This window comes from Natrix helvetica (genome assembly GCF_964273705.1).
Source record: "Natrix helvetica genome assembly, chromosome: 1".
Lineage (NCBI taxonomy): Eukaryota > Metazoa > Chordata > Lepidosauria > Squamata > Natricidae > Natrix > Natrix helvetica.
Genome location: NC_138548.1, coordinates 80,699,553 through 80,722,241, shown reverse-complemented (window position 1 = coordinate 80,722,241; position 22,689 = coordinate 80,699,553). Strand labels below are relative to the sequence as shown.

General features: G+C 36.5%; 1 protein-coding gene across 4 annotated transcripts in view; it reads right to left on the bottom strand.

Moving 5' to 3' along the window:
- The window catches only part of PHF21A (PHD finger protein 21A), a 162,656-nt gene that overhangs the window by 83,964 nt on the left and 56,003 nt on the right, over window positions 1–22,689 (bottom strand). For all 4 annotated transcript variants that reach the window (XM_081939233.1, XM_081939232.1, XM_081939235.1 and 1 more), the window contains exons 2-3: window positions 14,075–14,116; window positions 13,269–13,422 (exon numbers count right to left, since the gene is read on the bottom strand). In XM_081939233.1, coding sequence (XP_081795359.1) covers window positions 13,269–13,322 — 54 coding nt within the window. In that variant the 5' untranslated portion in view covers window positions 13,323–13,422; window positions 14,075–14,116. The remainder of the gene's footprint in view (window positions 1–13,268; window positions 13,423–14,074; window positions 14,117–22,689) is intronic.

The following is a 22,689-nucleotide window of genomic DNA, read 5'->3' as shown; positions in this document are numbered from 1 at the left end:
GTGGCTTTGTTTACTTCTTACCGAAAACGACACAGCACATACGCACGCAGTAGACTCACGGCACGTCGGCAATTGAATGACTCACGGTAATTATTTCTTCCTCAGTGAATATTCAATTATACAGAGGTAAGTACAATTCACGTTTTATTAATTCATTATCTATTTAATAATTTCCAAATATGTATAATTTTATTTACAAGTTTATACAACCCTGTTGTCAACAGAAGTGTAAAATAATTTAAATTTAAATTTTAGTAAAGTTTATTCGCTTATGTTATTAAAGTTTCAATTGTAATAATTAATTTTATTTATTCATAATGTGCTTGCATCGTTTGTGTAGCTTTATATTTTATTTTAAATTTTAAATTTCATTAGGGCTGGAAAAATCAAAAAAGAGGAAATGCTATTTCAATGATCAATTGAAAAAGGAATTTCCATTCCTCATATCAAAGAAAGATGCTATTGTTTTCTGCAATATTTGCAGAGGAGAATTTTGTATTGCAGTTGGGGGCAGCAGAGCAGCTATAACGAAACACTTGTCCACTAACAAACATAAGCAATTATTAGATGCATCAGTTTCCAGTCGTAAAGTAACAGGTTTTTTAAAAACTTCAGATTATTCTGAAGATGAAAAACAGTTAGCTGCAATGGAGGGTACATTTGCATTTCATACCATAATTCACAATCAAAGTTTTCGTAGTATGGATTGTACAACTAAATTATTGAAAAGTTTCACAATGCTAAATTTTCATGCGCCAGGACAAAATGCGAGGCTATTATTAAATCAGTATTTAAAAATTACTGTGATAAAATACTTACAGCAGACTTGAAAACTGCAGCATTTGTAACAGTTTTATCTGATGCATCAAATCACAATGAAACCAAATTGTATCCAACACTAGTAAGATATTTTAATGTTACCAAGGGGATTCAAGTAAAAAATTTAAATTTAGAATCCATTGCGGGTGAAACTGCTGAAATTTTGTCAAACCATCTATACAGAGTACCGGTAATAAATGAAACAATTTGAAATCCAAAGTTGTTGCCCTAACAGCTGATAATACAAACACAAATTCTGGTGGGCGAAGATGCAAAGGGGTGAATAATGTGTATGTAAAATTACAAGATTTACTCCAAAAGAAAATACTAGGAATAGGTTGTAATGCACATATTTTGTCAAATGCAAACAACACAGCGTCATGTGCCATGCCAATTGATGTAGAAGTAATAATAACTGCAATTTATTTGTATTTTATTTGTTTTACCATTCGTGTGGCTACTTTAAAACAATTTTGTGAAGAAGCGAATGTAGAATACAAAACTTTTTAGGATATTCAAAAGTTAGATGGCTTGCTCTAACACCTGCTGTAGAGCATGTTCTACAATTATTTGAGGCTCTCCGTTCATATTTTTTTAAGTTTAGACAAATGTCCTAAAATCCTGGAATTGTTTTTCAATAATGAAATATCTGAGATATTAATGTATTTTGTACATAATCAAGCAACTATTTTACACAAAACGATTCAAAAGATTGAACACATTTCAGCTACAGAAGTTAGTCTAATTTTGAATGACTTTATCCTTCAATATAAATCTAGATTTGAAGATAAATTTCTTCCTTTAATTATAAAAAGAAAATTGTCAGACTTAGAGGAATCAAATCCGGGCATAATGGAAACGTTTATCAAAGAAGTGCAGAATTTTTACCAAACATGTTTTCAATATATCGAAGAATGGTCTGAAACAAACATCACAGGAAATAACAGTTTTCTATGGTGTTTTTTTACTTCATCGCAAGTATATTGGACAGATATTGAACCTTGTGTTGAGTTTTTATCTAAAGAAATGCTAGACATTAAAATAGACGACAATTGTCTCTTTGAAGAAATTAGAAGACTGAATGTATATTTAAATTCTGAAAAATTAATACAATGGGAAAATCAAAACATTGAAATTGATAGAAGATGGGTGGATATTTTCAGCCATTTCAAAAATGAACGTATTCCATGTGAAAATTTATTTATACTTGTTCAATTTATGTTGTGCTGCCCTGGAACTAATGCAGCAGTTGAAAGAGTTTTTTCAATTGCCAATGATTTTTGGACAAATGAGAAATCGAGATTGAATGTTGATACTCTAGCTGCAGCACTTGCCGTAAAATTCAATATGAAGGATATTTCTTGTTCAGATATTTCCAATATATTGTTAAATGATACATTGACAAAAATATTAATTCAATGGAAAAGTACTCATTTAAATAATAATTAACAGGCATGTAAGCATAATTACAATATAAAATGTTACAAATGTTTTTATTATTCATATATCATATTTTAGTGTATTATTGTTGCAATGAATAAAATATTTCTTTTATTTACAATATTTTTTTCCAATTTATTTGTCCTCCTTTTCATTGTAAAAAAATTGGTCACCTTAGTATTCCACTTCCATAGACTACAATGATGTAAACAGAACTCCAAATATCTAACAGGGCAGCATTCTAAACACTTCTTCAATAGCAATCAAATATCAAATTTACATCATATGGGTGACAAAGAACTGACATCAACAAAGCCAGATGCAAATCTGGGTAAGTATCACCCCAGCACAAAGCATCCATTAATCTTGGTATATTGACAGATTCCATTTACTAGAGATATAATTTAGAGGAATGTGTGCATCACTGAGTGGCAGCACTCTATGTAGCCAAAGTATTGTAAGTCTAAATTGTGTTAGTTCACCTTCCAACTTTTTATTGTATCTCCAATAACAAAGAAAATACCTTAATTAAACATTATCTCAAGTATCCGAAGTATGATTATTTTGCTGAATTAACAATTTTAAAGTGAATAGAATCTTATCTCATAGGTTTTAAAGAGTCCATCATTAAATTAAAAGATAAGGCATTTAAACTTACTTTTCTAAAGATCATATAGATTATGTGAATTTCATTTTACATGTTACAATTTCTAATAGACACTTTTTTAGAAATAGTCAAGTAGACGACACAAAACCGTAATCAAAGACTGTAAGTCAGAAGTTACAACAGCATCAGGATCAAAGAATTTAAGTAAAAATGTTTATATATGTATAATTTACATATACACAGCAAAATAATAAACATAAATCTAAAAAGCATTATTGATCTGTGATGAAAAACTTGACAAAATATGCAAAGGATTAAAGGTAATGTGAGATTTTGAATGTGAAACAACTTTTGGCATCATAGTGGTTTTGGCAAGAAGTAGACAATTTTCTTTGGGACAAAGTGAAAGAAATAAGAGTTAAATTAGAACAACTTCAGTGATAGAAGGTAGGACACTTTAATAAAAGTATTAGAAGACAGATTTATCTTCTAACGTAATACGTGGAAAATTATTTATGTCCACTTTGGCTGCTCAAGAGCAAGCCATTTGAACTAATGCAATCAAGACCAGAATTGAGAAAAACATCAAATGGTTCTAAGTGCAGGCTTTGCAAAGAAACAGAAGAAACTGTACCACAAATTGCCTATAAACACCATAACAGTCACCAAAATGATTCACTGGAACATATGTAAAAAGTGTATGCCAGTAATGAAAAACTAGAACTGGAAACAACTAGCACCCATGTGCGAGGGAACCTTTACCTTTAATGAAAAACTGGTAGGAACATAAAAAAGAAAAGAAACATAGAAAAAGTAATTGAAAATGAGCAGATTAAAGTACTGTGGGACTTCCAACTGATAAGGTCTTGGTTTAAATTAAGTCTTCACACCAGACTTAATTGTGGCTGAAAAGAAGAAAGTGCAGATAATTGCTATGGCAATACCAAGTGAGAGTAAAATACAAGTAGTCCTTGACTTACAACCACAATTCAGCCCAACATTTCTGTTGCTAACAAGACAGTTGTTAAGTGAGTTGCCCCCCATTTTATGACCAGCTTTGCCACAGTTGTTAAATGAATCATTTAACACAGTTGTTAAATGAATTTTGCTGGCTTTTCCCATTGACTTTGCTTGGAGGAAGCCAGACGGAAAGGTTACAAATGGAAATCACATACTCCCAGGACACTGGAACTGTCATAAATACATGTCAGTTGCCAAGTGCCCAAATTTTGATCATGTGATTGTGGGGATGTTACAATGGTCCTGAGTGTGAAAACTGGTCATAAGTCACTTTTTTCAGTGCTGTTGTAACTTTAAACAATTACTAAGTGAATGGTTGTAAATTAAGAACTATTTGTAGAAGACAAAGAATTGGAGAAGATCACAAGCTGTCAACATCTGAAAATAGAAGTTGAAACATTATGGCATAAACCAACCATGGTGGACTAAGTGGTTATCAGCACACAGGGTGTCATACCAAAAATTCTTGGATCCTACTTAGAAAATCTAAACATTAACAAACTTTCCATCAGTCAATTACAAAAAGTCATGCTGCTTGGATCCAAACATATACTGTGCTAAAATATTACAGCATCCAAAGTTCTTGAGAAGAACTCAATATGTATGAAAGCCAAGATCAGTTAAAGAATTGGCAACTGTGATTTCACATTGTTATGTATATAATAATAGTAATATCGTAACATGCAACAAAAAGTATGGATCTGAAAATTAATATATTAAAAGATAAAAGTAACTATGCTTGATAGAAAAAAATAATGAGTGACTGAAAGTTATAAATGATGAAAAAAAGAGAAGTTGATTAATCTGTGTACTTGTATACCTTCATATTTATTAAAAATAGGAAAATGAATGGAGAAATATTAAGACAAGCAAATAATGTTAGAAAAGTATAGGGTGACATCCAACCTCCTGAAAAGAATGAATGTTAAAAGCTTTGAAAGAGAAAAATATTAAAACAATGCCTAAGACTCGTTATTTTCTCAGATTTTGTAGCATAAGCAAAGATAGTGAAAAATATCTAGAACAAGTTTTTAAAATGACACTTTAAAATTATGTCACTTCTGACGCTCATTTCCAAAGAAAACTTTGTCTCAAAACTTCCTGATTTAATATTTAAATTAAAAGCAGGCTGAAAAATAAACTTGAAATTACAGCTGAATTATAATTTTCAATATTTCTAAATTATCAGCTATGCTGATTTGAGTTTCTAAAAGATGTAGTTGCCTAACATTTAACAAACCACCATTGCCATTAGGATGACTATCTAACGTTAGCCTGTCAAACTGGTGACCCGAGGGCACAGGCCACCCTGGCTCCGCAAACACAAAAAAGGGTGTTGGTACTTACATGATACGCCTCTTCTAAAAAGGTGGAAATAGCATCAACGAATGGATTAACACGGTCTGTGCTCTGATTGGACTGAGTCTGATTATTAATTAATGGTCTATATAACCCGCCTTGTGAGTGTCTCCACCCAGCTTTCCGGCGAAGTAAATAACCACAGACTCAACGTGTTATCCAACCATTATTTACTAATACCACAAAGCCAACACAGAAAAACAGAACCTTTCTAAACACTGCCAACCATCCTCTGGACAAACAAGGTGACGATAATGAGAGCAACAGTCTTCCGTAACGGGCGGGCCAGATGCTATCTCCACCTTATTAGAAGAGGCATATCAGGTAAGTACCAACGCCCTTTCTCAATAAGGGTGGAGATAGCATCCACGAATGGGACATACCCAAGCCTGTTAACTCAAGCATGGGCTGCAGACTGTTCCGAACTAAAACCTTGAGAACCAACAGCCTGTAAAACCCTGCACCCGAATGTGGCATCTGCCAACGCGAACTTGTCTAACTTGTAAGTTTTAATAAATGGAGAAGGGGATGCCCAAGCTGCGGCCCTACAGATTTCGTCCAGAAATGCCTGAGTGGCCCGTGCCACGGTGGTAGCTGCACTTCTAGTAGAGTGGGCAGTAACACCCTCCGGCACTGGCTCCTGGCCAGCCTCATAGGCCGCTGCAATGCATTTACGCACCCACCTTCCTATGGTGGCTACAGACACCTTCTTACCCAGTGAGGAACTTCCAGGTGGCATTGTAGATGCGAACAGTCAATGGTCTCCTTGACGCCTGAATGGTATCTATAACCATGGCTTTCAGTGCACCCCTCTGGAAAGAGCGCCACTCAATCACCAGGCGATCAGTTGGAACCACTGAGGTTCTGGGTGTTCCACTGAACCCTGACAAAGGACAATCCTGTCCGCCAGAATCCGCCAAGGTCTCTCCGCTGATAGTGTCCGAATTTCGGCGAACCACGGCCGCCATGGCCAGTAGGGCGCCAGAAGGATGAGCTCCGCTCCTACACTGACAACCTTGCGGATCACCCTGGGTAGTAGAGGCACTGGGAGGAATGCATACAGGAGACCCCTGGGCCAGAGGCAGCGGAGGGCATCCAGACCCTCCAATCCAGGTCCTTGGAACCTCGAAAAGAATCTGAGGATTCTTGGAACCTCAAAAAGAATCTGAGGAGTTGGGTGTCACCCTGGGTAGTAGAGGCACTGGGAGGAATGCATACAGGAGACCCCTGGGCCAGAGGCGGCGGAGGGCATCCAGACCCTCCGATCTAGGTCCTTGGAAACTCAAAAATAATCTGAGGAGTTGGGTGTTGTGTTGCGAGGCAAACACGCCTACCATCAGGTTTCCGAACCGCTGTACAATCTCCTGAAATCTCCTTCCGTCTGGGGACAGAAGCCCAAGGGAGAATAATCTGAATACCTAAATGACTCACCCATATTCCTGAGCCCGAAATGGCTGCCTTCTAGGGTAAGAGGCAGGGTGAGGAAAGCCCTTCTTTGAGTTTGAGGGAAGAACCTTACGCTTATCCTTGCCCTCGACAAGTAGTGGAGTAAGCGCATCTCCAAAAAGCCCCCCCCCATTAGGCTCTGAGGCCAGCTTCCATTTATGTTTCATGTCAGTTTGCCCTCTTCTGAGAGATCCACATTCCTAATTTCCCCCTCCTCAGAAGCCGGCGATGGGCTGCATTGTGCCTCGATGGGGGATAGATGGTCAACCCCCACTTGGGTCTTTTGTTGGAGCCCCGCTATCTCCTGTTGGATGGCTTCTGCAATAAAGTCCTGAATACCTAATGAGGATGGTACTGCGATAATGGGTGATACATTTGGCAAAGCTGTCAGATGGTCTTCTTGCCGAAGCCCCACCGCGGTCAGGGTGAAGGTGGGTTCAGGGGCCCTAATCAGTACACGTGGAGCAATGTCACCCCACAGCCCAGATGTATTAATGGGCAGCATTAGGCTGAAACGCCCCTGCGCGATGTCCAGTTGCAGCGGGGGCAGTGGACTGGGGTGAGATGGTGGGACCTCCCCCTTTTTTGCATGCCTTGGGGAGTGCCCTTGCTTCTCCAGGTGTTTAGTTTTAGACGTGGCCTTGGTGACTTTCTTAGACTTAGACCCCTTGTGGGCAAGGAAGAGGAGGTCTTAGTACTGGCCTTTTCCCCTGGAGCCGCCTGTGCAGGTGAAGGTCTGGCTGGGGAGCGAGGGGCCTGACCTACCAAAAGGAGGCCCTGGTTTGGGTCCGTCATGTCCCTGTAGTGATGTTAGACAAAATGGTGCCCGTTAGTGCGACTCCGCTCAGTTTAAAATGGTGGCCACGCCACATATTCATGCTCTTTTTAACGGTCTCAGGCTTTGCAATGTCCCTACCCTGTAGATCGTTCGGAGCGCTAAATCCCAGCCGGCGCTCAAACCTTCGGTGCGGTTCTAGCACTCCGCCGCTGAGCTCCGCCTCAGAAGAGGTGTTGGGCGAACTTGCGCGGGTGCTGCGACCTGCATCGCAATGTGGTCAGCTTTGCTAAGGGATGCGTCAGCCAGCCCGACAGATATCCCGATCCGTGCAATTAGCCTTGCAGCCATAGCCGCGGAAAAGGCTTCTTGTCACTTTAAATTGCCTCACTTCGTGGACAAGCCTCAATGGAAAAGGTAATTGATCCCTTCAGAGGCAGAGGCAGGGCCTGTGGGGCAAAGCCCAGCAGCCAGTGGGTGATAACCTGACACCCACTAGCAGTAAGATAGCAGCCAGAAACTCACGTAAATGACGTTTGGCAGATGGTAAGGATAAATTGCTAAATAACAAGGACAGGAATGGATAACATGACCGTCCCAGAGTGGACTGAGTCAGAAAGCTGGGTGAGGACACTCACAAGGCGGGTTATATAGACCATTAATTAATTAATAATCAGATTCAGTCCAATCAGAGCCCAGACCATGTTAACCCATTCGTGGATGCTAACGCCACCCTTATTGAGAAAAGTCATAATATATCACAATACATCATGTGATGTGATCAAGTTTGACACCTATCATCTAGAGTTTATTTTATTTTTATTTTTATCTACAGATGTCATGCAATCACTGATATACTAATTTCGTTTAAATAAAGTGTCAGCAAATATATGTATGTATGTATGTATGTATGTGTATATGTATAGTGGCTGATACAGCTTTGATCTTCTAAAATTGTGAGGTCACTCCAAGAGATGCTATAAATAAGTTAAAAGTTATTTCAACTGATAAAAATGTTATGTTTTATTGTTGCTTTTTCTGATACCAAAAGCAATGGAAATTATGGACAATCTCTTTAACAGCTAAGTCATTACTCCTTATATACTACTGTCACATGTCTGCCAAACTATAAATAAATTTGCTACTTTTTTAAAGTGAGCAGGTTGCAAAAATTATAATTCTTTCAAAACTCTAAAAATCTCAGCTAGAAAAAAATAATTTTGAGATATTACATGAGACCACCTTTACTCAGACATATGTATGCCAAGAGTAAAATACTCTAGATAGCAAAGTATTAGCTGCTTCAGCATACCATACAATTGTTTATCAAACAAAAAAAAATAGGGTTGTAAAAGTCCTCAAAAAAGATGCTCCAGAAAGTCCAGAAGAATGTTCAAAGCATCTCTTTTTGAACTTCTGAAGCAGTTGTTTCAGAATTATATTCATATACCGTGTTTCCCCGAAAATAAGACAGGGTCTTATTTTCTTTTGCATCTACACTTTAATCTACACTTAATATCCCATAATGACAAAATGAAAACAGAATTTTAGAAATGTCTGTAAATTTATTAAAAAGAAAAAATTGAAATATCACATTGGCATAAGTATTCAGACCATTCTTTATTCAGTACTTTGATAAAGTAATTACAGCTTCAAGTCTTTTTCGGTATGATGTGACAAGATTTGCACACCTGAATTGGTGGATTTCCTACCATTCTTTCTTGCAAATCCTCTCAAGCTCAGTTAAGTTGGATGATAACCATAGGTGGATAGCCGTTTTCAGATCTCTCCAGAGATGTTCAATAGAGTTCAAGTTAGGGCTCTGCTGGGCCACTTTAGGACATTCACAGAGTTGTCCCTAAGCCACTTCTGTGTTGTCTTCACTGTATGCTTAGGATTGTCATGTTGGAGATTGAATTTTCGGCTCAGTCTGAAGTTTTAAGCACTATGAAACAAGTTTTCATTGAGCATATCCCTGTATTTTGCTCCATTCAGCTTTTCCTCAACTCTGACCAGTCTCCCAGTCCCTCCTACTGAAAAACACTCCTACTGCATGATACTGCCACCATCATTCTTCACTGTTGGGATGATATTGGGAAGGTGATGAGCGGTGCCTAGTTTCCTCCAGACATAACATTTAGAATTGAGGCCAAACAGTTTAATCTTAGTTTCATCAGGCCAGAGAATCTTGTTCCTCACAGTCTGAGAGTCTTTCAGGTGCTTTTTTGCAAACACCAAGCAGGCTTTCATGTGTTTTGTACTGAGGAGAAGCTTTAGTCTAGCCACTTCGCCGTAAAACCCAAATCAGTGGAGGGCTGCAGTGATGGTTGTCCTTCTGGAACTCTGTTCCATCTCCACATCAGAACTCTAGAGTTTGGTTATAGTGACCTTTGGGTTCAATCCTGGTTGTGCCAAACTTCTTCCATTTGAGAATTATGGAGGCCACTGTGCTCTTAAGAACCCTCAGTGCAGCAGAAATTTTATTGTAACCAGATCTGTGCATTGCAGTAACCCTGTCTGTGAGTTCTGCAAGCATTTCCTTTGACCTCATGGCTTTTTTTTGCTGCACAATGTACTGTCAGCTATGAGGCCTTCTATAGAGAGGTATGTGCCTTTCCAAATCATGTCCAATACATTTAATTTATCACAGGTGGACTCCAATCAACATGTACCTGTAGAAACATATCAGCAACAATCAAGAGAAATAGGGGGCACTGGAGCTAAACTTCAAGTATTGTTGTAAAAAGTCTGAATACTTATGCCAATGTGATATTTCATTTTTTAAAAAATAAATTTACAGACATTTCTAAAACTGTTTTCATTTTGTCATTATGGGATATTGAGTGTAGATTAATGAGAAATAAATTTCAACAACTGTAGAATCAGGCAGCAGCATAACAAAATTGATAAAAATGAAGGGGTCTGAATACTTTCTGAATGTATTGTATAATCAAATCTTGGTTATAATCAAATTTTAAGAGCTGGAACAATTTTCTAAAAGTAATCCAAGCCATATTTGACCATCAAAATTCTTTTCAAGAAAGCATCTGTCATATCTTTTTCATCCTATGTACAGTTTTTCTGATATGCATGCCTCCTTTAAGGCAATCCAGTTTCTAAAGCATTTTATGGATGCTGATTCAGCAATGTAGTTTTTTACTCAAAAGCCTAACAATTAAAATTTGAGATGTTTTTATAGAAAGCTGTGTATAAAGTATATTGCAGAAGTTTATTCTGCCCAGATTCCATGTACTGGGTGGACCACAAAATGGCACACTAACCATAGCTGTTTCAATTTAATGAATTTTTTGCTGTCAAATCTAGCTTTTTCGTGGATACAGTGCAACAGCTCTTATTCAGTCTTTCCATTAAATAAGATACTGATATAGAGAGATACAGATTTATTAACTCACTTGAAATCAGAGCTAGATGTTATTTAGCATAATGATAGCATACCATCCCAAATCAGTGGATGACCTGAAAGATTGCACATTGTACTTAGATATTATGGGAGATAAAATACAGGCCTACTTTAAATGTCAAAATAATGTCAAAATACAGAATAATAGTCCCCTAGCACCACCTTGTGGAAACAATGATCCCAGGTTCAAATGCAACTATTAAAGGAATTCCTCAATTCCCAGAAGCCACATATTAAGAGGTACACTATACCTCAAGAGGTATGAACAGACTACTTTTTCCAAGTTGATGGCAGCATTCAGCATTAGGTGGCATGCCAAGGGTAAAAATGAAGAGTAAAGTGGACAGGATCAGAACGAAGTCAAACAAACCACAAGTTAAAGATTTGTGGCTAAACAAACATTCTTCAACTGGCAATTGCCCAACCTGTATTTCAGAAAGATCTGGAAGAAAGGTATCGCTATCTTAGCAGACAGCATACTTTTGCCATCGCTGCCTAACAAATATAAATTGTCTGAACCAATTACAAAGTTCTACAATACTGCTTTTGTGCATGTTGGAGATAACCTAGGCAATCAGTTGTATCTAAAATGCCTGGAATTAAAATGCCAATGGCCATCTTAAAAGGCAGGCATTTTTCACACTATAAGTCATACTTTTCCCCCCAAAAGTGGGTGGAAATGTCTGTGCCTCTTATAGAGCGAATAATGAGACGGGGGGAGATGGATCATAACTGCCGCCTGTCACAGCTGCCGCCATTCGTCCCTGATGGGGAAGGCTGGAGCTTTTGCTGCAGAGTACCTGATTGGCAGTTGGATCGGCCTCTCGGAATACCGTCGATCAGTTGTTCTAGGTGGCGGGGATTGCCCATCACCACCACCACCAATCACCATTTTGCAGCGGCAATCAGCGGTGGCAAGCGGTGGTGACCAGCAATTCCTGCTGCCACCATTAACTGATTGACGGTATTCCGGGAGGCCGATCCAACAGCTAATCAGCTGATTGGCAGTGAAGGCTCCAACATTCCCTGCAGCAGCAGCAGCTCAGCTCAGTTAACCGGTGGTGGATGCAACAGAGAGGACCCCTGATAAGCCACCTGCTGGGACTGCAATAATGTGCTGAAACTGACCCTGCTGTTTGCTGCAAAGACGCTAGCCAGATGAATACTGGATGGATGCTGAGAGGCAGAGGCAGATTTTTCCCTCTTGTTTTCCTCCCCAAAAGCTAGGTGTGTCTTATGGAGCTTCTTATATTGAAAAAAATATGATACGCAAAAGTTATTAACCTACTGGAAACTAACATAAAACTAAAAGAATTCTATCCCTCTTGTAGGAATCTCCTGAATATGCAAGCTATTTATTCACTGGCATTCAACTATTCGCCCAGGGGCAACTTCTGTTCACTTTGGTTACCAGCAGAAGGTAAACGGGCCCGTTTTCCAGAGGTTTGCAGAGTGCAAAAACTTTTTTTTCCCTTTTAGAAAGCTCTTTAACTGAATTACATTGATCAAGTGCTGTGCCAGAAGAAACAAAATCTTAAGGTTTGTCAGTGATTTCCTTCTCCAGCACATGGATAAATACACCTGGAAACATCTACCTACCTACCTACTCTCTCTCTATCCCTCTATCTACCTACCTACTTACTGTCTCCTTACCTATCTACTGTATTTCTCTCTATATGTATTTCTCTCTCTCTATCCCTCTATCTACCTACTCTCTCTCTCTACCTACCTATCTACTGTATTTCTCTCTCTCTATCCCTCTACCTACTTACATACTCTCTCTCTCCCTACCTACTTGCTGTATTTCTCTCTCTCTCTATCCCTCTATCTACCTACCTACCTACTCTCTCTCCCTACCTACCTACTGTATTTCTCTCTATATATCCCTTTATCTACCTACCTAACTACTCTCTCTACCTACCTACCTACCTACTGTATTTCTCTTTCTTTCTCTCCCTCTCTATCCCTCCATCTAGCTACCTACTTTTTTTAAAAAAAATTGCCTCTTCAAAACCTTGGTGTGTCTTATACTCCGGTGCGTCTTATACTCCGAAAAATACGGTAACTAAATTTATTTTTGTTTTATTTCTTTGCTTTTTCTGTCTGTGTCTCTTAAGACTTTTAATTAATATCATTTATAAGTTTCATATATATGTATAAGCGAAATATATATTTTATGGAAAACCAACGAATACTTCTTTGAGTCCCAGAAAATTGTGGACAACAAACAAAAGAAATAGAAACAGACAAACACTAACCATAATGCTGAATTTAGAAATGTGCCAAAACTTACCAAGAAACTAGCATTTTTAGCCTGATCTCCTGAAATTAAAACTGTTTCTAATAGGTTTTGCAAGTGAAAAAAGGAAAAATTTATTTACCTGGTGAACCTGAATTTCTACTTTCAGAGCCTCCTGTAGAGTCTGCAACTCCATTCTCTGCCTTCTCCACTTTCTTGCTCTGTTGAGGTTACCAAATCCCCACACCTTCAGATGCTCGTTTTAAGAAAAAGAAAGTTTGTTCTTTCCAGTAGTCCTATTAAAAAGTGTTTTGATAAAAAAGGGAAAAAACCATAAAGTCCTATTCATAGAACTAGTTATGAGATCAAGATACATAAGCATATAATCCAATTTTTTATCTCAAGACTTTCAACAACTTTGCAGCATAATTGTTTTACAAAACAAAACTATGAGCCATACACTTATCTGATACTAAGTCCTAAAACTTTGATTTAACTTACTTCATAATAAATGGCCATAAAATTGAAAATGTATATTCCTAAAATATTCTATTAAAACAAATGACAAATACTAAATAATCTCTCAAGTTATTATTAAGCAAAATAACTTTATATTAAATGAAAATAAGATAATACTGAGAAATTAAACCATTTCTTCCAATAATTAATTTAGAAAATATCTGTAACATTTTATTTTCAGAGCTATTATAATAACCATAAAATAACTATTAAAAACTACAGTTAAATAATTCTGAATCCAGACCTTTTCTGCCACCTTTTAAAGTGTGATATACCAAGTTTATACTGGTGCTTTAAGATCCCCTTCTGAGAACATTATGTTCTGTAATAAATATTTCACACAATATACTTTATTTAAATGATGTCAGCTAAAAAGTGTACATTCTAAATTCACTCGTGTAGAAACTGCAAAAGAGTAAAGCAGCTTACCAACTTTGCTAAACAAGTATCCTCTTCAGCCCTCTAGTCCCCCTACAAGAGAGAGAAGAATTGATGGGTTAACAATATATCTAATACTAACTTTTGAATAAAAATACAATTAGGAGACAACTGTCAAAAATGGTGCTTATGAAATTATGACAATATATATTAAATAAAGAGAGGAAGGAAACTTAGAATTGGAAGAAAGTGGGGAAAAGTACCTTTGACAACTTTGCTACCGTGTTTCTCCAAAAAGAAGGCCAGGTCTTATTTTCTTTTGACCCCCCCCCCCAAATGCTAGGCCTTCTTTTTGGAGGGTCCTCGCAGTGGTGGCACCGACAGCCCCGCCCAGCAGGAGCCCACTGCTGGCCCTCTTTTTCTGCGGCTGCTTGGTGCCACTCGCACACATCCCCCCGGCCTCTGTTTCGCTTTCAAATGCCTTCCAGCTTATTTTTTACCTGTGCCTCACCCCATCCCCTTCACCCCGCGGTGAGCAGAGTCTTAATTAGGGCTAATTTTGTGGGTGGGGCTTAATTTGATTGCATGCGCTCAAAAACATGATAGGGCTTCTTTTCAAGGTGGGTCGTCTTTTTGGAGAAACACGGTATATCAAAACGGGGTAATTCTTTTTCCAAATGGACAACTATTTTAAACAGAATTCAATCATCATTCCCTTTTGCCTGCTGAAAATGCCTGAAAGCAAAGCCAATTTCCAAACCAGGATGAATTAATGAATTAAATATTTGTGGTATTGTTAAGTGGGATTATTTAATTTGCTCAATAATCTCAAGAGATAAATTTACTGAAATATTGCTTAATATTTGTAAGTAACCCAGATCTCTCTAGTTTATAACCAACTTTCTAACCAAGAGTTCTTGGCTCTCAGAAATGGAATTCAGGTTGTGATGATGATTATGTGACATCAAATCAGTGCAATCACACTGATTTTCCCCAAGAAGATCTGTCCTCAACCTGATCCTTCAGGTCAAGCAATGCAATGGTGCACCCACTGCCTTTGCAATAAAGTCCTTGCTGCTGACTGTCCTTTTCCCCCCTTTTTATTTTACCATTCAAAGCATTATAGACTTCACCACTACTAATCACAATTTTGTCCAAAATTAGAATAATTTAAACCTAGTTATTTGTGCCTCAAATGAGAACTCTGGGTTGATTAATTATATGATGTATTATTTCTTGGCTACTCGTGGTAGTGTGAGGAGTGCTCTGATTTCAAAAGAGTTAGTACAATTTCTTCCTTAGTTCTTCAAAATCCAATTACGGAGTATCATGGAAAACCACTGGCACAATTTTTATTTTTATGGGGATAAGACACAAAATATCTGAATATTTTCTAAGGCCTTCACTGCTATTTTACCAAATGATATCTGTGGTGCATAGTTGTTTTCAGTATTCTTTGGCTTTCTCAATTATCCAAAATGCATTAGCAAACCTGGGTCCTGCTAGGGGCTATTTGCAGTTTGACCAAACACATCCCACTTGCTTTAATTTTAGCCAAGATCTAACAATTAATAAAGGTATTTAGTTTTTGTAAAGCTTACATTTAAATTCTGGGTCTATTTTGAGAAAAATGATGAATAATAATCAACTAAACAGTTCTACTAATACTACTTTTTCTCTTTATTTCTTAACAACTCCTTGCAATTGAAGTTTGAAATTCTACACCCCTGTAACTCAGATTTTGAAAACAGTAGTACAAATTTTGAGAAATAACAAAACATCAAACCAGGAAATATTTGAAAAGCTAAATTTTTAATTGAAACCCATTTAAATGACTATGCATACATCTAAAGATGGATTATATTATCACTATTCAGTTCTTAAATTGTGCAAATTTGCTTGTCATATTTTCAAATTACAAAAACATAAGAAAATTTTTGAATTAAGTTAGACTGAAAAATTCAGCTATTCCAAGTGTCATATAACTTTCTGCACAGTTTATGATCTTATCCTGATTATTCCACACTCACACTAAATTATCATCTTAAATACACACAAAAAATAGTGTGAAATTATTTAATAACTTCCTATATTTCCTATTAGAAAGCCCTAATAAATATACAGTACTACAGTAAATGCTTTATAACGCATATTGCCTCAAAATACAGGTACTCATTTATAAATTTAAAAAAGCAAGATTTAATTTCATACTGTAATCCATGGAATGGGGAATATGTACAAGTAATATATTTAACAGATGCAAGGTGGACTTCCGGCAGTGACATCATCATACTAGGATTGAGGAATGGCAATCCCATAACCTGTAACTGAAACTTCGTCGTTTGGGCTCATTTTTGAGTACTGCGGAACCTGAAGGGATCGGCAGATTCAGGGGGAAACTCTGAAGCACTGGGGTGGTAAGGCAAACTCCCCAGTGTGTAGGAGAAACCCACTAAACGGACAGGGATCTATCCTGTCACTTGGAAAGGACTATAGCGATGGTGACCGCATAAGAGGGAAACAAATAGAGAAAGCAGTTGAAAAACAAAGGATTGTATAACAGTCAGGCTGGTTGTTGTTTTTTCTTCTCTTTTCTGCTCTTTTTTCTGCTCTTTTTTCTTTCTAAAGAATAGCTGAACTTTGAGCAGAGTTTCAATCGTGAACAATAAATCCAGGTAACGAAGAGCTCAAGTTTTTTTTTGGGGGGGGGGGAAACATTCTACAAATATACAGTACTTACTCTCCTCGGGAGTTGGAACTGGATAGGGGACAGTAGAAAAAGAGCTGTTTTGGAGCAGTTGGAGAATTCTTTTATCCCCCCCTCCTTTGTTCTGTCTTTGCCCTTGGGCCTGCTGTGATTACTGACTGTGGTTGAAATTGGCTGTGACATAAGGTGGATTAAGAAAACCATAGAGAAACTAATTATTAGAACTGAGTATCTTTATAACTGACATAACTGAGAGATATTTATTTGCATAAGATAATAGGGTGATATATAATTCTGTGATATATAATAGTTAAGGATTAAAAATAGAATAGAATGATATATAGGATTGTCTAGATATTGAAACATGATATTAAGAAAGGTTAATTATTGTTAAATATTGAGATATATAACCACTGATATTTGTGATAAAGTAGAAGTAAAGTAGAACCTGTATGCAATTGTGGGCGAGGATAAATAGAGGGATAAAGATGGCAACTAGTATTAATTTAGTGAAGACAGGGAAAAAATAGCATCCAACCGTGCTTCAGGAACATCCTCACCCTCAAGCCAAAGATCTATCGAAAGTGCATTGGGGCTGGAGAAAGGTGGAGCGATGGCAGGAACAACGGGACTAGCACAAACAATGCAAAGTATGCAATTGATACTCCAGATGATACAAGAGACAATGACGAAAACCCAAGAAGCGATAGCTACAAATCACGAAGGGACGAGGAGAAACCATGAAGAAATTAAAAATAAAATGAGAGAATTGAAAGGAAATATCAAAAACATGGATGACAAAATTGAAAAGATACAGAATGCCTTAACAATCAACGAACAGAAAATCCAGAACATTGAAACAAAAATAGAACAAACAGATCAGAAGGTGGAAAGAATGGAGCTGAAATATGCACAAGTCAATAAAGAGTTAGATGAATCAATAATCTGACTTGAAAACGAAAGAGCTTCATTTTATCTAAGATTCCAAAACATAGTTGAAGAAAAAGAGGAAGACCTGAAAGGAAAAATGATCGAAATCTTCACTGAAATTTTACAGAGAAAGGAACAAGAGTTGAGAGGAGACATTGATGAGGCTTACCGTGTGCATTCCAATTATGCCAGAAGACATAGGCTACTGAAAGAAGTGCATGTAACATTTGCCCAAAAGCAACTAAAGACGAAGTGTACTAAAAAACCAGAGAAGGGATAATAACATACAAGGGAAAAGAGTTGATTACTCTTAAACAGATACCACAGAGAGTCCAGGAAGAACGTAGACATTACTAATTTTTAACTAACCAGTTAAATAAAAACAGAATAATGTACAGATGGTTGGTACCAGAAGGGATATTGGCAAGGAAAAAGATACAAAATAGAGAATACAGAAGAAGCGCAAGAATTTTACAAAAAATACTTCATAAGGGAGGAAGAACAAGGAAGTAAAGAGGACCAAGCAAGTAGAAGTCAAGAAGAAGAAACAACAGAAGACAAGGAAAGAAACAGGAAAGAAGAACAGAAGCAAGAAAGAGAGAAAGAGCAGAAAGGGAAGGCACGAGATGGAAGTCAGATACAAACCAGAAGTAATAAAAAATACCCCATCTAAAGATGGACCAGGAAATAACAATTATCTCGATAAACTTGAATGGATTGAACGCACCAAAGAAAAGAGCGCAAATGTTTAACAAACTTAGGAAACTGAAGGCAGACATAACCTGCATACAGGAAGTGCACATTAAAAGGAAACATATTAATTTACTTGAAAACAAAAAATTAGGGAAACTATATACAGCACTGGCAGATTAAAAAAAAACAGGGATAGCAACCTATATAAAGGAAAAAATAAACTCCAAAGCAGTCTACTCTGATGAAGAAGACAGGATTCTAATGATTGAATTAGAGACAACAGAAAAAAATGATATCATTAATAGTCATATATGCACCAAATCAGAAGTAAGAGGAATTCTATAGGAAATTACACAACAAAATAATGAATTAGAACATGAAAATATTTGCTTAATTGAGGATTATAATGCAATAGTGGATAAAAAGATGGACTATGAAAGTAAAAGAAATAATAAGACAAAAAAATATGTTACCTAAATCCTTTTTTGAGAATGGCAATGGAATATAAACTATATGATATTTGGAGAGAAAGGTACAAAACAAGAAAGCAATACACCTTTTATTCAAACCCCCACCAGTCCTTATCGAGAATTGACATGGCCTGGATATCATCTGGACTTTGTAATCAATTAGAGGAAATCGAAATTAAAATAAATAAGTGGGTAGATCATAACCCAATAAAATTAAAATGGAAAGGCCAAAAAAGAAGAAAAAGATGGATGATGAACCCAAATATCGTAAACGAAATAGAATACACCCAAATGCTGGAGAAAGAATCAAAACTATTTTTTAGAATAAATAAAAAAGAAGACACCTCAATTCAAAATCTCTGGGATACCATGAAAGCATACATGAAGCCTCACGATCGCCTACATTGCGAGAAAAATCAGAAAACAAAAAGAGCAACAAGAACATATGCAAATAGAACTTAGGAAAGCCGAAGCTGAATTACAGAAAGACCCAAAGAATAAAATTAAGAAAGAAAAAACAGAGATGATAAAACATAAGATTAATTTAATAACTCAAAAAGAATCAGCACAGAAAATTAAAGCGGCCAAACAAAATTACTTTGAACAACCCAACAAACCTGGACAATGGCTGGCATACAGATTGAAAAATGAAAGAGAAAAAAGGATGATATATCAATTAAAAGATGACGAGGGAAATATTCAACATGATTCTGAAGAAGCAGCATATTATTCAAAAATACTTCACAAAACTATATGTGCAAGATAGTACAGAGAAGATAAAACAATATTTAAACCCAGAAAAGATAATTCCAATCTCAAAAGAACAAAGGGAGATGATAAACAGGCCAATAACGATAGCCGAAGTAGAATTAATCCTGAAAAACCAGAAAAATAATAAAACCCCAGGACCAGACAGAATCCCAGTGGAGTTATACAAATATAATCAAATAATATTGGAAGAATTAAGAGTGGAAATGTTTAACAAAGTCTTAGGAAAAGCCAAGATGCCTGAATCATGGACAGAAGCAATAATATTGCTAATCCCGAAAGAAGAAGCCAATTTACAAGAAATCCAAAACTACAGACTTTCACTATTGAATTCCGATTATAAAATATTTGCAGCGATTATGGCAGGAAGAATTAAACAAATTTTAAATGAACGAATATATTCTGACCAAAATGGATTTTTACCTCACAGATAGATTAAAACAATACGAGAATCATCCTAGACATAATAGAATACTATGAGGCGCATCCAGAAAAGCAATTGGTACTGGTTTTCCTTGATGCACAAAAAGCATTTGACAACGTAATTTGGAAATTTATAACAACACAACTATATGAAATTCGGAGAAAAATTTATAAAAATGATAGAAAAACTTTGTAACACCCAGACAGCCAAAGTTCTGATAAACAGAGAACTAACATAGAAGATTGAAATAAAAAAGGGAGTTAGACAGGGATGACCCCCCCTCTCCTTTGCTGTTTATACTAACTCTGGAAATATTGTTAAATGAAGTTAGGAAGGACCAGGGAATGAAAGGTTTAAGACTGAAAAATGAAGAATATAAGACCCAAGCCTATGCCGATGACTTAGTATTAGTTTTAGATAATCCACTAGAATCCAGTCTGAAATTAATTCAAAAATTAGAAGAATATGGCAAAGTGGCAGGATTAAAAATTAATAAAAGCAAAACAAAAATAATAACTAAAAATATGACAAGCAAGAATAGGAATTGGAATTAGTAACTAAAATGCAAATAACTAAGAAAGTGAAATACTTGGGGATCTGTGTGTCGGCAAAATTTTCTATAATTAAAGACGATGATTATAATAAACTAGTGACACAAATAAAGAGAAATTTAGAAAGCTGGAAAAATATTCAGCTATCACTAATGGAATGTATAGCCACAGTTAAAATGAATATTTTACCAAGAATTTTATTTTTGTTGCAAGCCGCACCTATTAATCCGGGTAAAACTTTATTCCAGGAATTAAACAAACTAACTGCTAGGTAATCTGGCAAGGATGAAAAGCGAAGATTAAACTAAAGTCAATGCAAAATAGCAAGGAGAGAGGAGGCTTAGCATTACCAAATTGGGAGTTATACGCATTAGCAGTAACAATAACATAAGTGAAGGACTGGATAGTTAAAGAATAAAAGAATCTTGACTTTAGAAGGCCATGATCTGCAAGCAGGTTGGTATACGTTCCTATGGGATGATAAAAATAAAACGCACAAATCCTTTCAAAAAGATCTAATTAGAAATGTGTTATTGCAAAACTGGCTCAAAATATAAAAAAAAACACTATGTGAAAATCCCGAATTGGCTATCCCCGACAGAAAGGACGATGCACCCAAATTTTACAGATATGAATAAAGTGTTAAGATACAGAGACTTAATTAACGGACAGGGAAATTTAAAAACAATCGACGAATTGGCGGAGCAAAACATGAAAGTTGACTGGCTAACCTACTTGCAAATCAAAACTAAACACAATAATGATGCACCCACAATGTAGGATTAATAATAACAAACTTATAATAATGACCCTAGAAAAATCTAGAATTTGTGTTTGTGAGGACGTCTGTGGCAAACCTGATGAGAAATCAAATAAAGGCATAGAAAAATCAAATACTGCATTGTGATTTCTCAAAGATTTGACAAGGTCTTCTTCAGCCCTAGCTTACTAGACATACTACATACAATAAGTTTATAAGAAGTATTGAGTACTACTCGTCTTACAAAACTAAAAAAAAGCCTTTTCTTTTTATTATTGTTAGATTATACTTAACAAAAACATTACTCATTTGATATGTGCAGAATCCAACGCAATTGAATCTAATTTAATTAAACAGCAACAAAAAGTTTCAGCATTTTAAATGAATTTTAATTTTTATTCAATATAAAAAACACACATTCCTAAGTTAACTAATTATCTTTTAAGCAAGCAATTTATTTTCAATAATAACTAAAACAGAAGTTCTTAAAATGAATTTTAATCTGAATGCCTGTAAAAAAGTAATAATTAAATTATTTTAAAATAAAAGATTAATCATATTAAAAACGTTTATATTCATACAACAATAGAGCTCATCAGTGGATACCTTAAAAATATACTTTTCATAAAGGTGGTAAATTTCTGATTCAGATTATTAAAGTGAGTTCAGATTTTTCACTTTCCTATGGACTTTTAGTTGTATAAAAAGAATACAGTGGGGCAAAAAAGTATTTAGTCAACCACCAATTGTGCAAGTTCTCCCACTTAAAAAGATGAGAGAGGCCTGTAATTGGCATCATAGGTAGACCTCAACTATATGAGACAAAATATTAAAAAAAAGACCAAACAATCACATTGGCTGATTTGGAAATAATTTATTTGCAAATTATGGTGGAAAATAAGTATTTGGTCACCTACAAACAAGCAAGATTTCTGGCTCTCACAGACCTGTACCTTCTTCTTTAGGAGGCTCCTCTGTCCTGCACTCATTACCTGTATCAATGGCACCCGTTCGAACTTGTCATCAGTATAAAAGACACCTGTCCACAACCTCAAACAGTCACACTCCAAACTCCACTATGGTGAAGACCAAAGAGCTGTCAAAGGACACCAGAAACAAAATTGTAGACCTGCACCAGGCTGGGAAGACTGAATCTGCAATAGGCAAGCAGCTTGGTGTGAACAAATCAACTGTGGGAGCAATAATTAGAAAATGGAAGACATACAAGACCACTGATAATCTCCCTCGATCTGGGGCTCCACGCAAGATCTCACCCCGTGGGCTCAAAATGATCCCAAGAACGGTGAGCAAAAATCCCAGGATCACACGGGGGGACCTAGTGAATGACCTGCAGAGAGCTGGG